Genomic DNA, 16,167 nt, shown 5'->3' with positions numbered 1-16,167 from the left:
CTCTTTCCTTTGCAACTCAATGTATTGGAGTAGATAAACTTATAAACAAGTAGAAAGTGTCTGAGCAAACATAAAAATCAGCAACTTTCTGATAGCAGCCATCTTTCCTCCACTGCATGGCCAAAGAGAAACAATGCGACGTCATGATTTAGAGGTCATGCGTTTACCTTCACAAGCAAATGCAAAAAAGGAGAATTCACAAGTCTTCACTTTGACTGGAGGTTTTATTATTAACAGTTTTTGTGATATTAAATGTAAGTTACATGTTGATGTGAGGTCAAATCGCATAAAAGTCTATTGAGTTTATCAGAAACCTGGCTGTGTGTGAACAAGTCCTGGATAGAGCGGTGGTTAAGTATTGGGAGAGTTTGGTGAAACAATGGACTGAGACTCATTACTGACTGACTGCAGCTGTGAGGGAAATGGCACAGAGGAGGAAAACACAAACAGTGGAGCTTTAACATATGAATCTAAGTGAGACAAAGAATAACTAAACACAATAAATTAATAACACGATCTGGGTAAAATAACTAAGAACAGATGGAACTAAAGTAAAACAGGTAAAAGGCTGAGCTAAACAAAATAAAGAATAACTTAGGACTGAACTACAAAGCCAGGATCCTGTGAAGGGTTAACACCCAAACTGTATGGAGGACGGTCACAGCACTCTGTGGTGTGGGTCCAACACATCGACACCGATTCTGAGTCAACTTTGCTCAATAAATAAGTGAACATATACAGTTTAATATACAGTACATCATAAAGCACAGCTAGATCATAACAAACTGCTTTTAAAGCACTCACAGTAAAATGTGCATCATCATAAGGACTTTATTCATTCTCATCTTATGAAATAATACTTAGTAGTGTGCTTTTTACAACAGTAACTAAAAATTACAATCTTAACTGTGCTCCATATTCTGACTCAGGATATGGAAAATAAGTGAAGGGAGGATTCAGTTCAAGCTGTTTTTCACCATATAGCTTTTCATGAACTGGTATTTTACCAAGCAGTTGGGTTGATCCACAGATCCTGTGATATTGTGTCTTATTAGAATGAGTCTGCAGACTGGAAACAAGTTCCACGATCTTCAGTTGCTTTTTTCTGATCAACTGCTTGCTTTGTTCAAAGGCTTTGTTAGCATTACACTGGCTGATTAGTCAAACATGTTTGTGTAGTAACAATTTCTTTTTTTGGTGAGATTTCCTTTGCCAAGGTACAAAAACCTGGGATTGGAGCTTAAATATCTGTCATATTTTCAACAAAGACAAAGACTTAACTCTAAGCAAGAGCTTATAGAAGAAACATCTCAAATCTAGCATCTAAACATCCACAGAGACACATAAATAAAATAAAAAAACATTCAGATCTTTCTAATTTTACAGGTAAACAGAAACAAGAAGGAGTTTCTTCATCAATCAATGCTGAGCCTAGACATCCCAGGATCCCCGGGTCTCCGGCCTGACAGTCCTCATCTTCAGAAAAAACAAAAAGAAGAAAAGAACAAGTCAGAAAACGGGCAACCTCAAGATTAAATTTGACCAGGAATTCATGTTTGTCTTCACCAACCGGCAGATTGAACCAGAAATCCATGTTGGGTGAGGGTGAAATGGCAGGCTCGGCACGTCCAGGATTAGGAAAGAACGAGTCTTGTCTGTGCTGGTTCTGCGGCATGCGTTCTGTCGGGTTGGACCAATTGCTGCCATATGTGAAAGGCGTCTGCTGGTTCCCGTGCATAACTGATTTGTTTTCTGTGAAGGAAAAGGTTTTATATATGTGTCAAAGTCTTTCCATCGTTCAAAGGGATTTAATGTGTTCTCTGTGCTTTAATTGGTCTAATAAAATTGTGTGTTCTTGTAAAATTCAGAGAAGTGTCCAGAGATACAGCTCTGGAAAGAATGAACAGACCACTTCTCTGAAGCCCATTGAAAACCTCAAGGTTATTCCACCAAATATTGATTTCTGAACTCTTCCTGAGTTAAAACATTAGTATTGTTGTTTCTAAATGAACATGAACTTGTTTTCTTTGTATTATTTGGGGTCTGAAAGCGCTGCACCATTTTCTGCAAATAAATGCTACATTTTTGCTTGGAATTTCAAAGACATGTCAGTAGTTCATAGAATGAAAGAACAATGTTGAATTTACTCAAACATATAACTATGAAAAGTAAAGTCAGAGAAACTGATCATTTTAAATGGTCTCTTCATTTTTCCCAGAGTTGTACGTGACAAATTTGTACCCAATGATTTACTTTTTAAACTCAAACTAAATAGTATAAATGTTGCATACAAATTTTAAACCTTTCTCTTTGGTATTTCTTTATGAGTACCTCAATTGCAAATTATTTTAGAATACTTCCAACATGCATTTTCAAAAAGAAAAAAAAACTTTTTTAGTGCAAGTACTTTTTTTTCTTAGTTTCCCTATTTATTTTAGCCCAGATATAAATAGTTGATAAAGAAAAAAAAATCATTCATATTCCAATTTCTATATCTTAGACCCATTACTCACATGCACACATACTGTACAGCGCGTATGGATTAGAAACTTACTTGCTCCATGTTGGCCTATTGGACTTGCAGCTCTGGTCCATTCATAGTCATCATCCAGCCACTGGTTCACCAATTTCTGCTTCATGTCTTTCTTTCTGCAGAAACAGAGTTTAAGTAAAATACTGAGAATTTTTATCTGTTCTTAGATTATTGCTGAGCTGAAAATCAGCTTGGATTTAGACTAATATTATTGCCTATAACCTTTAACCATTAACACTGTTTCACTTATATTTTATTAGCAATCCATCCGTCCATCATACATGTTCTCAAATGAGTCAACATGGAAGCTACTGGAATATATTTCAATTTTCTATCTACTGTAAGATCAGCTGAAGTGTTAGTAGCTAAATAAGGATGACATAAACTAACTAACAGAAACAAATCTCTTGCTAAAGCATCATTTTCTGTGTGTGCAGCACACACTGCTACAAGAAAGTGAACAACTGATGTTTCATTCTCTGTACATCCAGTGACAGCAAGAAGCACTCAGTGAAAAAATACTTCATTTCTGTATTTAAAGATTAGCAGAACGAAAGTGTGTGACCCCCTTTAAAAACCCATAAATTACTCTTTACTGTTCCCAAGCCAACGGTCCGTTCCATCCCAGCCTCCCTGAGTATTCATAGTTGGTGACTTTAGTTTTTCATGTGAGTTAGTGCTCTCTACATAACACTACATTACTACACCATGTCTGTAGGAAGCTCTGCTTGCTGATGTGAAGCACAAAGCATGTTTCATGGATAAGACAAAGCACCTAGTCTTTCCCCCCCCCCTTTTGTTAGTTGGTGTCATGTTTTGTAACAAAAAAAAAACATATCACAGCTCACTTACTTTGTCTGTTTGTGTTTGTTGACAACAGCATATGCAACCAGGGTTACCACAGCAACCAACAGGACAGCAAGGGTCACACTTAGCCCTGCATAAAACGCAACTTTCTGTATGGGAAAGTTGCAGTCCTCTCCCAAGTACCAGGTGTCGTTCACATTTTTACATCTAAGGAAGGAATAAATCAAAAGACAATTAAAGACTAACAACAAAGTGTAGTGCAGAATGTAATTAAATATTCATTTAAATATTGATAGAAAAATAGAATTGAGATGCTAAAAATTAAATCGTATAACAACCTGTTCACTAAAAGTTATGTTTTTCCTTCGGTTTATTTAGTACTTCAGCAGGAATGTTTATTAACTGATCTTTTACATGTTCAGTGTGGTCGACTGTGACGCACTGAACTGGAGCACAGGACAGTGTCTTCAATTCAACATCTTTACAGTTAAATAAGCTGCAGTGAGGACTGAAGAACTGCTCTGTTCCTGGAAGACTGCGTGTCTATTTTGACCTTCATGAATTTACTTACTGAAGCAGTTCTCTCATCATTTGGAAATACAGATAAAGTTTGACTAATAAGACAGAGTATAATATAATAAACTGCAGTTTTTCTGAGTTAGAGTCTTCATCTCTATAGCAACATAGTTGCTAAAATTGGAAAAGAGAAAAGTTGATATTGTCTGTAAAATCAGCATTAAAAAAACAAACACATTAACGTACATGCAGATCTCTCCCAAAGCTTGGTAGATGTTGCAGATCCCCCCATTATGGCACTGTATAGCTTCATTATGCTCTCGGTCACATCTGTTTCTGCAAACGATCGTGTCATTTTTTAATTGATGAGGACTGAAGTATCCAGCTATACCCGAGCCCTGCAGTGCATTCTCACATAGACCTAGAGAAAAAAGACAGAAGATTTTAGTAAGATCATGCCAACTTAATACATCCAACTCCTTTCAGAGACCATGAGAGTACCTCCCCCGATAATAGCGTGAGAGACAGGATACACCAGGGGTACACAGGTTACTACTCCATCACACACATACAAGGCAGGAAACAACGAGGCAGCCGCAGACTTACACACAGGAGTGAACTGGAGCGGACAATTATCTGACCATTCATCCATGTCTGGGGTTAAACCAGAGTACCCAGAGAGAACTCACATACAGCAAGCATGAGGAGAACGTACAAACTCCCCACAGAAAGAGCCCAGACAGAGACCAAGGCCAGGATCCAAATTTAGACCAGTTGATCCATTGTTGCAATAATTCATGCTTGCAGCTAAATGTTTCAAAAACCAAATATACTGATGGATGTTTGAAGAAGTCAGCCTATGTTTATGATTGTACCAACATTTGTCAGTGGTAAATGGTAGAAATTGTCAGCCAGTATGGGCGCCGTTCCAGACAACAGGCTAGCTCTGAGGCTAACCATCTGCAAGAAGGCCAAGCTGAGACTTTTTTTAACAAAATTGAATGGTTTTAATGTCTATCAATCGCTTAAGAATGTATTATTTTTCTTTTACTGAACTTTTGTGACAGTGTACTGGTTTTTTTAACCTTAGCATGGCAAACAAAAAGGTTGATGAGAATATAATTTAGGTCAGTACAAAGATTGAGGGTGGTGGTGCTTAAAAACCTTTATTGGTTCTTCAGAACAAGAGTCACTAAGAGGGAAAGATTTATCCTTCATCTGCACACACAGTTCAGACTACTGCCATCAAGAATGAGGTTTATAAACGCCCAGAGGCCAAGATCAAATCAGTGCGTGAGATCTTTTATTTTCATGTACTGAGAATAAAAGAAAACCAACAGGTCATTTCAAAACCTGCTGGGTTCTGGAATGATTCCAGATGAATCGCGCCACCGGAGTCCTGATGTTATTTTGCGAACATGAGGTTTTTTTTTTGTTTCTCTCTCTGGAATGGGACTGTTGCTGTGGGAGGATTTTGTAGACTGTTGCAAGTGAATTACCCCTCGACAACTTATATCAATTTATTTAATCTTAATGGAAAACATTTAAAAATAGTTTAAAAATCTTAGTCAAATGACTAATTAAACTCTAATGTAATTAACAATGATTTCTGGAGTACTCATCCATAGTTTGTGTGATCGTAGATACATTTGTGAATCAGAAACACATTATGTTCAGTAGTTGCTGCACAATTATTTGCCAATACTAATGTACAAAACGTGATGATGACCTTTTACAGTAAAATCTCACATGCATGTGGCTAAAGATGTGAACGTAAAAATAAGCTGCTGATTACTGAACCTGAGGCAAAAACCATTTTATTGGTATTTCCACTCCATAGCATATAGTGAGGTTGACTGGTGTCAAACTGACACAAACTGTACATCCACCAGTTGATGAAACATAACAACTTAATTTAAAATGCACCAATAAGACATGAGAAGTGAGAACCTGTCTTAACTTTATTAATAATGTGCAGATGCTCATAAAAGCACAAAAACTTTCTGCTTAATATTTACTACAAAATTTTAGTCATTTAATTACATTTGGAAATATTCACAAATCACATTGGTTTTTGGTAAAAGAACAAATCTGACACACTCCTTAAACCTCATTTTTCCCTCAAATGTGACTTTCTCCATGTTATGGAAATTCCTTTTAGTGTTCTAACCCAACCCAATGCTCACGCACACATTGTTATTATATGATAATATTATTTTTACTTGTTTTTACACAAGTAAAACATAGTTTGCAGATAGATATAGTGCTTAAACACTTACCTTTCATGTCTAGGTCTTTTTCGGTCGCTGTGAAACCTGTGATATTATTAGAATCTAATAATCAGAGGAGAAAGAAAACAGTTATTTGATCTGGAACAGAAAAAAATAAGCATCACTGAGAATTTGAGTTGTGATTTCTTTAAGAATGATTGTTTATATTACCTTTCAGATCTTGAAGTATTTCTTTAACCTTTTCAAAGCCCTCCAGATATTGTTCTGCCTGGTTGCCGTTATTAACTTCCAGAACCACATTGTGTGTGACCTTTACACTGAGAGAGACACATTTTTCTGAATTAGCTAAAACTACGACATTAATCCTTATCTTAAAAACAGATAAGGATATATGAAATACATCATATATCCTGTGATGTATGATGGGTTCTATACATAGAACCCATCATACATATATGAAATACACTTTTTTTCTGTTACTGTTTGTGTTTGAGACCAACAAAATATTGTGAATGTTATAAGCTTTCAAATATCAGACAATGTCAGCTGCTGCTCCTCTCAGATGTGGTGTACCACAAGGCTCCGTTTTAGTCTTGTAATATTTTTCATATAGCTGGGTCCATTTTCCAAAAGTATAATACATTATTCCATTTTTATGTAGATGACATTCAGGAAGTCTGTCTTCCTGTAATAGCCAGTTGATCCCAGTCAGCAGAGAATCTACTACAGTATTTGTACAGAGCAGAAATTCCTCTATGTGAACAATAGAAAGACAGAAGTTTTTTTTTTTTTTGGTAAATCCAACCTGCTGACAGGAAGCGCCAGCGCTGATGGATCGTTGAACTCGTCTGGCTGTACATCCATTAGGAATCTTGGGGTCAATCTTTGATTCAGATTTGAAATAAGTCACTGCAGTAATCTAGCTTTTATCATCAGAGCCTTTCTAGTAAGATCAAGAATTGTTTTCCCCAAAATGCCTTTGAGATGGTTATTAATTCTTTTATTACTTCTTGGCTGAATTTTCCCAACTCCCTCTACCTGGATTGACCTGTCTCTTCTTTGTTATCTTCATCTTATTCAAACTGTCTGTTAATATGGATAAAGCAGAAAGAACATTTTGCCCCATTATATTGAATTTCCTTCACTGACTGCCTTTTTTTTTTAGAATTGATAAGATCTTGTTATTACTTTGAAATGTCTAAATGGTTTTTCACCTCTTTATCTTTCTGAGGTTTTACATGCACAGAAGAGCTCCACCAACAACAGACTCTTCCCAGAACTCAGCTTGTTACCAGGGAAGCTTTCTCAGCAGGCTCTGGAACAGTCGCCCACGTCTGTGAGGCCTGGTGGATCTTTGAACCAATTCAAATCTGTCGTGGCAGAAGCACCCAAATGCAGAAGCATCATAGGCCAAGGCAAGTTCCCGGTATAACGATGTAAGGAAAAGGCCTGCTGGTGCGGTTTGACCGAGATGACGTCCGCTACCACATCTGGAAAGCAAAGTCTTTAGCGCACTTAAAAACCATCAACCTCAAAGACGCTGTCCTGGGAAGTGAGTTAGCAGCGGGAGCTAATGCACAAGAAGCTGCAGGGGTAGCCCGTGATGTCATTCAGATTAGTGGGGATCATATGCAGATGTTCCAGATGGAAGAACAGGACATATGATTTGCACCAATGATTTTACTTATTAAATATATTGCATAATTAATATGAAACTAACTAAAAAGCTCACTTGAGGGTTCAGCTGTGGGAACCTCACCCTCACCTTCATTCTGAGACTACTCATCCCTCATCAGAGAACTTTAGTTACACTTAGCTGGGCAGCTGTTACATTTCCAGCATGTGATCTGCAGTGTCCCTCCTTTTATTGATTTCCCACTGAGTACCGTGGTGAATCAGTGTATCTGGACTCCACTCATAATGACGTTTCACTCTGAACAAGGCCTAGTCAGGGTTTAGATACTCAGAGTTGATTTTATTTATTAATATCAGTTGTTCCGATAAGAAGAACTTGCTTGCTTAGCGAAGCCAACAAAGAGTTCATGGAGGCACTCTGAGTTTGTTAAACCTCTATTTTTCAATATTTCCATTGAGAAATAATGTATCTCAACAGAAAAATAGAGGTTTTTGTTTTGTTTTGTTTCTTTTTCTGAAGTATTCATAGAAAATCTTTTCTTTTTTCCTAAATCTTTTCATTTATTTATACCTGTCTGTAGAAGGGTTGTCTTTATGTAGATTCTATTTAGCATTGTTTTGTTCAATCAACGAAAAGGTTTTCACTTTTTGCTTTGAAAAAAAAAACGTGCACTTATTTACTTGTCTGTGCTTGCTTTAAAATGGAACGCCGCTGCTTTGGCTTCTCTTATCTGAAATAAAGATAAGATAAGGAAAGAAAGAAATTAGTCAGCTATGAACTTCACACTCGGGTTTATTATTTATTTTTAGTTTGCTAGAGTGTTTAAACTGCTTTACCTCCAATGCAGTGCTATCAAACGTTGAAGCAGGATCTGCACGGCTAAGAGAAGTAATGACAAGAATCTCGTCAAATATGACTTTGCAATTTAAAAAGAGTTTCATACACTTTATTGCTTAAAATCACATTACTAAAATATTTCTTTTGGAATGACCATATCTTGACTATAACATTATAAGCAAATGAAAATATACCATTAAAGGCGTGTTTACCTTAAACCGGTCACATTAAGATATTTGAAATGTGGAACCCCTTCGTATTTTGGTCTCATCTGGAAAGGAAAACACAGTAATGATAGTAACTGAATTCCATTTGTTTAAACATATTAGTTCTAATTTCATGAGTGCTAGCCTGTGTGTAGGTTACTTTGCTGCCACAATAAATTCTCTGAATATCAAAGACTCTAGGAAATTACAGTTGACTAATCAGAAAAAGAGGCTTAAGTTACAGCTCTGAAAATGTGTCCCACTACAGATTTATGGATTTGTTCCTATGGAAGTACTGGTAGAAAAGTGAAGAGATGCTTGTTTTGTTTTTCAACGACCCATTTTCTAAATTTGACCAATTTTATTTTTCTTGCTATGTTACTTTTACTGCAAGTTAAAAAAAACAAACAACATTCTAGAATAAAATGAGGAAGTGAAGATAGTGGAACATGTTTACAAGGAGCTGGTTTTCAGTAAAACTGTAACATTTTTGGTGTGATCCAGACATGTGCTTACATTAGGGTGACTGTGTTTTCCACAGTAGGGAACAGCTGGCCCAGTCCTGAAATATTTAAATCAGTGTTTCCCAACCCTGGTCCTCAAGGCACACTGTCCTACATGTTTTAGAGGTTTCCCTGCTTTAATGTGCCTGATTCAACTGACTGCAGTTCAACAAACGCCTGTTAATCAGTCATTAATGGAAATGAACTGGACTGAAGCAAGCAAATACCTAAAACGTGCAGGGCTGTGTGCCTTGAGGACCAGGATTGGGAAACACTGGCTTAAATCATCCTTTGCTTACTTAAAGCAGACTTTTAGTAGCATATTTAAATTGTGCCTTCTATAAGTATCTAGAAAGAATAGCAAAACCTATCATGCAAAATTCACATTTTCCTTGTTTTTGTTCTTGCTTTTGAGACTCAACTGCTTCTAAAAACAGCTCAAACACTAATCCAGCTGTTTTTTGGCAATAAGTTGATGCTTTTAGGCAACTTGAAAACAAGCTGTTTCAAAAGCCTCCTGATTGTTGAGTCACACTGCATCGTTACCTAGCAACCTCAGCCTAGTCCAGTTCATAGTTGCACAGAACACACAGCTGCTGAGTTTCTTCTACCAATGCACGGACCGATAACAATGACAACAAAAAAAATGGCAGATAGTATTGTGCTATGTGTGCAACTTCATTTGTTCAGCTGAACACAACTTCTAATGTGGAATATATATTCCATATGTGTTAGATGAGCATGAGGTTCGTTGGAGACGGGTTACTGTTTACATCTCATTTAGAAAACAGTAACACTAAAGGCCCACCTCAAAACATTAATTTGAGGGGGAAACTAAAGGTCAACAGCTCATGCACATTTCAGTGACATGTCCTATAAGATAACAAAGTAAATTCAAGGTGCCCATGCGGTCTTGTTCAAATGTGGAACTTTTCCCCAAATCAACATCCAAAAGGTTTTCAGACAGTGGTTTTGTGTAAACGTAACCTAAACGATAATTGGAGGTTTTGTGATCTGTCTTGTGGTCACACTGTTTTTACTGTAATGTTTTTGAGAATTTTGTTTTTAAATTAAGAATATTTGGAAAAATGGGTCGAAGAAAAACCATATTAGTATATGGAACATTTTGTTTGTTATAGGTCAAATACTGTATTACTATCATTATTATTGCACTTTATGGTATTGCAGCTGTACTATCTGCACTTCTAGCTATGTGTCTATGTGAGAGGATGCCAAAATTTGATTTTGTTGTTATTATAATAATGGCATTAAATATTGAATATTGAACCACTAAACCTTTAGAATTTAAATAAATAATAAAAAAAATATTTTAAAATCAAATTAACAATTAGCATTTGACAGTGATTTATAGACTATAGATGCAGACTTTAATAATGTCTTCTTAGGGTAAAATGTAGGACTGAGCAATAAATAGATTTACTTAAACTTGGTGCCTGTGCTGTTACGTTGTGAAAAATTGTGACTCTTTTATGGACTGCACAGTTTCACCGTTGGTAGAGCTGTTGCTTTGCAGTAAAGATGCCCTGGGTTAGAATCCCAGGACATCTGAATTGGTGCTACATGAAAAATGAAATAAATGTAATAGATTTTTTCATGTTTAGTGTGCTACGGTCTGTGCTACATTAAGATTAAAGTTCAAATTGTGATTGAATTATAAGAATTTCATGGAAAGTGCCTCAAGTCGACATTGTTAATTGCCCCTATGAAAATAAACTGAATTAAATATGATTAAAGCATCAGAAGTATGATAAATGATTATTTGCAGATACTTATTTTTGCAGACCAGATTAAAGATTAAACATTTAGAAATAACATTCTAAAGTAAAATTGATATGGATTAATTTACCTTTGTCACAAAGCGATTTACAAATCCTTTGTATTCATCTGACGTTGGGTTGTCATACGCTTCATCGTAATTTTCCTCGACGACCACGTCAATGACCACTGTCTGATTAAATGCACCTGGAAAGACAAAAGTATAAATAAATTAATTCATTCATTCAAAGTTACAGGGCTCTCCACATGAAAGTGAAATGTATGGTTGAGAGGAATAAAACTTAACAATAGAAAATTGAATATACCTGGCACAACTGGTACTGCAGTTTCACACATCGCACCAGAAAACCCAGGGAGACAGATGCACATATGTCCATTAAAAGTACCACCATTGTGACATGTGCCAGTAATTGGTCTTGAAGTTGTCGTTACTGAACCAGGTGGAGAGGTTGGATCAGCAGGGCCAGATGTTACTGAATCAGGTGGAGAGGTTGGATCAACAGGGCCAGATGTTAATGAACCAGGTGGAGATGTCGGATCTACAGGGCCAGATGTTAATGAACCAGGTGGAGATGTCGGATCAGCAGGGCCAGATGTTACTGAACTAGGTGGAGAGGTTGGATCTACAGGGCCAGATGTCACTGAATCAGGTGGAGAGGTTGGATCAACAGGACCAGATGTTACTGAACCAGGTGGAGAGGTTGGACCAACAGGGGTAGATGTTACTGAACCAGGTGGAGAGGTTGGATCAGCAGGGCCAGATGTTACTGATTCAGGTGGAGATGTCGGATCAGCAGGGCCAGATGTTACTGAATCAGGTGGAGAGGTTGGATCTACAGGGCCAGATGTTAATGAACCAGGTGGAGAGGTTGGATCTACAGGATCAGATGTTACTGAATCAGGTGGAGATGTCGGATCTACAGGGCCAGATGTTAATGAACCAGGTGGAGAGGTTGGATCAACAGGGCCAGATGTTACTGAATCAGGTGGAGAGGTTGGATCAACAGGGCCAGATGTTACTGAATCAGGTGGAGATGTCGGATCAGCAGGGCCAGATGTTAATGAACCAGGTGGAGAGGTTGGATCTACAGGGCCAGATGTTACTGATTCAGGTGGAGATGTCGGGTCAGCAGGCCCAGATGTTACTGAATCAGGTGGAGAGGTTGGATCAACAGGGCCAGATGTTACTGAATCAGGTGGAGAGGTTGGATCTACAGGGCCAGATGTTACTGATTCAGGTGGAGATGTCGGGTCAGCAGGGCCAGATGTTACTGAATCAGGTGGAGAGGTTGGATCAACAGGGCCAGATGTTACTGAATCAGGTGGAGAGGTTGGACCAACAGGGCCAGATGTTAATGAACCAGGTGGAGAGGTTGGATCTACAGGATCAGATGTTACTGAATCAGGTGGAGAGGTTGGATCTACAGGGCCAGATGTTACTGAATCAGGTGGAGAGGTTGGATCAACAGGGCCAGATGTTAATGAACCAGGTGGAGAGGTTGGATCTACAGGATCAGATGTTACTGAATCAGGTGGAGAGGTTGGATCTACAGGGCCAGATGTTAATGAACCAGGTGGAGAGGTTGGATCTACAGGGCCAGATGTTACTGAATCAGGTGGAGAGGTTGGATCAACAGGGAGAGATGTTACTGAATCAGGTGGAGAGGTTGGATCAATAGGGCCAGATGTTACTGATTCAGGTGGAGATGTCGGGTCAGCAGGGCCAGATGTTACTGAACCAGGTGGAGAGGTTGGACCAACAGGGCCAGATGTTACTGATTCAGGTGGAGATGTCGGATCAGCAGGGCCAGATGTTACTGAATCAGGTGGAGATGTCGGATCAGCAGGGCCAGATGTTACTGAATCAGGTGGAGAGGTTGGATCTACAGGGCCAGATGTTAATGAACCAGGTGGAGAGGTTGGATCTACAGGGCCAGATGTTACTGAACCAGGTGGAGAGGTTGGATCAGCAGGGCCAGATGTTACTGAATCAGGTGGAGAGGTTGGATCTACAGGGCCAGATGTTAATGAACCAGGTGGAGAGGTTGGATCTACAGGGCCAGATGTTACTGAATCAGGTGGAGAGGTTGGATCAATAGGGCCAGATGTTAATGAACCAGGTGGAGAGGTTGGATCTACAGGGCCAGATGTTACTGATTCAGGTGGAGATGTCGGGTCAGCAGGGCCAGATGTTACTGAACCAGGTGGAGAGGTTGGATCAACAGGGCCAGATGTTACTGAACCAGGTGGAGAGGTTGGACCAACAGGGCCAGATGTTACTGATTCAGGTGGAGATGTCGGATCAGCAGGGCCAGATGTTACTGAATCAGGTGGAGATGTCGGATCAGCAGGGCCAGATGTTACTGAATCAGGTGGAGAGGTTGGATCTACAGGGCCAGATGTTAATGAATCAGGTGGAGAGGTTGGATCTACAGGGCCAGATGTTACTGAATCAGGTGGAGAGGTTGGATCAACAGGGCCAGATGTTACTGAATCAGGTGGAGAGGTTGGATCAACAGGGCCAGATGTTACTGAATCAGGTGGAGAGGTTGGATCAACAGGGCCAGATGTTACTGATTCAGGTGGAGATGTCGGATCAGCAGGGCCAGATGTTACTGAATCAGGTGGAGATGTCGGATCAGCAGGGCCAGATGTTACTGATTCAGGTGGAGATGTCGGATCAGCAGGGCCAGATGTTACTGAATCAGGTGGAGATGTCGGATCAACAGGGCCAGATGTTACTGAATCAGGTGGAGAGGTTGGATCAACAGGGCCAGATGTTAATGAACCAGGTGGAGAGGTTGGATCTACAGGGCCAGATGTTACTGAATCAGGTGGATAGGTTGGATCAACAGGGCCAGATGTTACTGAATCAGGTGGAGATGTTGGATCAACAGGGCCAGATGTTAATGAACCAGGTGGAGAGGTTGGATCTAAAGGGCCAGATGTTACTGATTCAGGTGGAGATGTCGGGTCAGCAGGGCCAGATGTTACTGAATCAGGTGGAGATGTCGGATCAGCAGGGCCAGATGTTACTGAATCAGGTGGAGAGGTTGGATCAACAGGGCCAGATGTTACTGAATCAGGTGGAGAGGTTGGATCAACAGGGCCAGATGTTACTGAATCAGGTGGAGAGGTTGGATCTACATGGCCAGATGTTACTGTATCAGGTGGAGATGTTGGATCAACTGGGCCAGATGTTACTGAATCAGGTGGAGAGGTTGGATCTACACGGCCAGATGTTACTGAATCAGGTGGAGATGTCGGATCAGCAGGGCCAGATGTTACTGAATCAGGTGGAGAGGTTGGATCTACAGGGCCAGATGTTAATGAACCAGGTGGAGAGGTTGGATCTACACGACCAGATGTTACTGAACCAGGTGGAGAGGTTGGATCAACAGGGCCAGATGTTACTGAACCAGGTGGAGAGGTTGGATCAACAGGGCCAGATGTTACTGAACCAGGTGGAGAGGTTGGATCAACAGGGCCAGATGTTACTGAACCAGGTGGAGATGTCGGGTCAGCAGGGCCAGATGTTACTGAATCAGGTGGAGAGGTTGGATCAACAAGGCCAGATGTTACTGAATCAGGTGGAGAGGTTGGATCAACAGGGCCAGATGTTACTGAATCAGGTGGAGAGGTTGGATCTACACGGCCAGATGTTACTGTATCAGGTGGAGATGTTGGATCAACTGGGCCAGATGTTACTGAACCAGGTGGAGAGGTTGGATCAACAGGGCCAGATGTTAATGAACCAGGTGGAGAGGTTTGATGAACAGGGCCAGATGTTACTGAATCAGGTGGAGAGGTTGGATCTACATGGCCAGATGTTACTGTATCAGGTGGAGATGTTGGATCAACTGGGCCAGATGTTACTGAATCAGGTGGAGAGGTTGGATCTACAGGGCCAGATGTTACTAAATCAGGTGGAGAGGTTGGATCTACACGGCCAGATGTTACTGAATCAGGTGGAGATGTCGGATCAGCAGGGCCAGATGTTACTGAATCAGGTGGAGAGGTTGGATCTACAGGGCCAGATGTTAATGAACCAGGTGGAGAGGTTGGATCAACAGGGCCAGATGTTACTGAACCAGGTGGAGAGGTTGGATCAACAGGGCCAGATGTTACTGAACCAGGTGGAGATGTCGGGTCAGCAGGGCCAGATGTTACTGAATCAGGTGGAGAGGTTGGATCAACAGGGCCAGATGTTACTGAATCAGGTGGAGAGGTTGGATCAACAGGGCCAGATGTTACTGAATCAGGTGGAGAGGTTGGATCTACACGGCCAGATGTTACTGAATCAGGTGGAGAGGTTGGATCAACAGGGCCAGATGTTACTGTATCAGGTGGAGATGTTGGATCAACAGGGCCTGTCATTGTCATAGTCTGATCGTGAGTCACACCAGTCTTCTCTGCCACTATATCTGTGAAATTAAATGATATTGATATCAATATTTTTGAATATTGCCACAGTTATTCAGGATCAAATTTTTCATACCATAATCTTAAATTGAAAGATTATGAAAAAAAATGCATATTTTTAAAGCATTATTCTGCATTTTTTATTGTTCTGTATGTCACAAGCTCATTTGTCACAAACCCCCCCAAAAACATAATAATAATAATAATAATAATAATAATAATAATAATAATAATAATAATAATAATAATGACAGAGCCATACCTGGTCTGCCATACTGCTAAATTATGATACCTTCTTGACGCGCGGCGTTGGCTGAGATAATGCCGCCATTAACTAATCCTTCTCTCTCTGTTGCTATTAAAATTTTGGTTTATGAAACTGAAAATAATCCCACATTAGTTCGTCTGCTCTGTCTTCTCAAACCTCCTGTCAGTGGTTTCAGTTGTTTCCTTCTTGTGCTGCAGTCTGTGCTACATTAACATTAAAATCTAGATTATAAACAAAAGCTTTGGAGCTTCAGACAGAAAGAAAATTTGGCAAAGTTAGATTTTTTTATTCAGCTGATAATCTGAACAATAATTTGCGATTCCCCTCATGTTTCCCTTTAATTAGTTTGATTTCATGTTTGCTTATGTCTTTCTTCAATAATCAGATAAATACATTAGTGATTACTAGTAG

At 39.6% G+C, this 16,167-nt stretch overlaps 2 protein-coding genes across 21 annotated transcripts; one reads left to right on the top strand and one right to left on the bottom strand.

Annotated features, from left to right (window-relative positions):
• Positions 1-205: 205 nt before the first annotated feature.
• On the bottom strand, positions 206-11,467 carry LOC116732117 (mucin-12). Of its 2 annotated transcripts, none has more exons than XR_004341711.1 (12): positions 11,372-11,467; positions 11,137-11,252; positions 8,773-8,831; positions 8,560-8,602; positions 8,404-8,453; positions 6,298-6,404; positions 6,136-6,189; positions 4,103-4,277; positions 3,386-3,547; positions 2,551-2,649; positions 1,571-1,752; positions 206-1,476 (listed from the first exon to the last, which is right to left on the bottom strand). XR_004341711.1 is itself a non-coding variant. In XM_032582099.1 (12 exons), the coding sequence occupies exons 1-12, from the start codon at positions 11,433-11,435 to the stop codon at positions 1,432-1,434; spliced, it is 1,152 nt and encodes a 383-aa protein (XP_032437990.1). In that variant the 5' UTR covers positions 11,436-11,467; the 3' UTR covers positions 206-1,431. The 2 variants fall into 2 exon arrangements, 1 of the variants encoding a protein (XP_032437990.1); XM_032582099.1 differs by having other exon boundaries at positions 2,555-2,649.
• A 53-nt stretch (positions 11,468-11,520) lies between these two features.
• LOC116732115 (putative leucine-rich repeat-containing protein DDB_G0290503) lies at positions 11,521-15,488 on the top strand. Of its 19 annotated transcripts, none has more exons than XM_032582093.1 (11): positions 11,521-11,590; positions 11,885-12,186; positions 12,229-12,346; positions 12,473-12,640; positions 12,935-13,102; positions 13,355-13,698; positions 13,909-13,984; positions 14,069-14,404; positions 14,447-14,614; positions 14,741-14,782; positions 14,909-15,488. In XM_032582093.1, the coding sequence occupies exons 1-11, from the start codon at positions 11,534-11,536 to the stop codon at positions 15,449-15,451; spliced, it is 2,322 nt and encodes a 773-aa protein (XP_032437984.1). In that variant the 5' UTR covers positions 11,521-11,533; the 3' UTR covers positions 15,452-15,488. The 19 variants fall into 19 exon arrangements, with proteins under 19 accessions (XP_032437984.1, XP_032437972.1, XP_032437975.1 ...); XM_032582081.1 differs by having other exon boundaries at positions 13,355-13,984; positions 14,069-14,278; positions 14,321-14,404; XM_032582084.1 differs by having other exon boundaries at positions 13,355-13,984; positions 14,909-14,950; positions 15,035-15,488.
• The last annotated feature ends 679 nt before the right edge of the window (positions 15,489-16,167 follow it).

Source organism: Xiphophorus hellerii, chromosome 14 (assembly GCF_003331165.1).
Source record: "Xiphophorus hellerii strain 12219 chromosome 14, Xiphophorus_hellerii-4.1, whole genome shotgun sequence".
Lineage (NCBI taxonomy): Eukaryota > Metazoa > Chordata > Actinopteri > Cyprinodontiformes > Poeciliidae > Xiphophorus > Xiphophorus hellerii.
The sequence above is the reverse complement of the archived record's forward strand: the minus strand, read 5'-3'. Positions and strand labels throughout refer to the sequence as shown.

Excerpts from the sequence above, each read along its gene's own strand:
- LOC116732117 (XM_032582099.1), bottom strand. The coding sequence starts at position 11,435 with ATGTGCATCTGTCTCCCTGGGTTTTCTGGTGCGATGTGTGAAACTGCA. Across the intron at positions 2,650-3,385 it reads AACAAACACAAACAGACAAA|AAAGAAAGACATGAAGCAGA; the intron begins GTAAGTGAGCTG and ends CTGTTTCTGCAG. Across the intron at positions 1,753-2,554 it reads AATAGGCCAACATGGAGCAA|AAAACAAATCAGTTATGCAC; the intron begins GTAAGTTTCTAA and ends TTTCCTTCACAG.
- LOC116732115 (XM_032582079.1), top strand. The coding sequence starts at position 11,534 with ATGTTACTGAATCAGGTGGAGAGGTTGGATCAACAGGGCCAGATGTTA. Across the intron at positions 12,641-12,934 it reads GCCAGATGTTAATGAACCAG|GTGGAGAGGTTGGATCTACA; the intron begins GTGGAGAGGTTG and ends TTACTGAATCAG. Across the intron at positions 13,985-14,068 it reads GCCAGATGTTAATGAACCAG|GTGGAGATGTCGGATCAGCA; the intron begins GTGGAGAGGTTG and ends TTACTGAATCAG.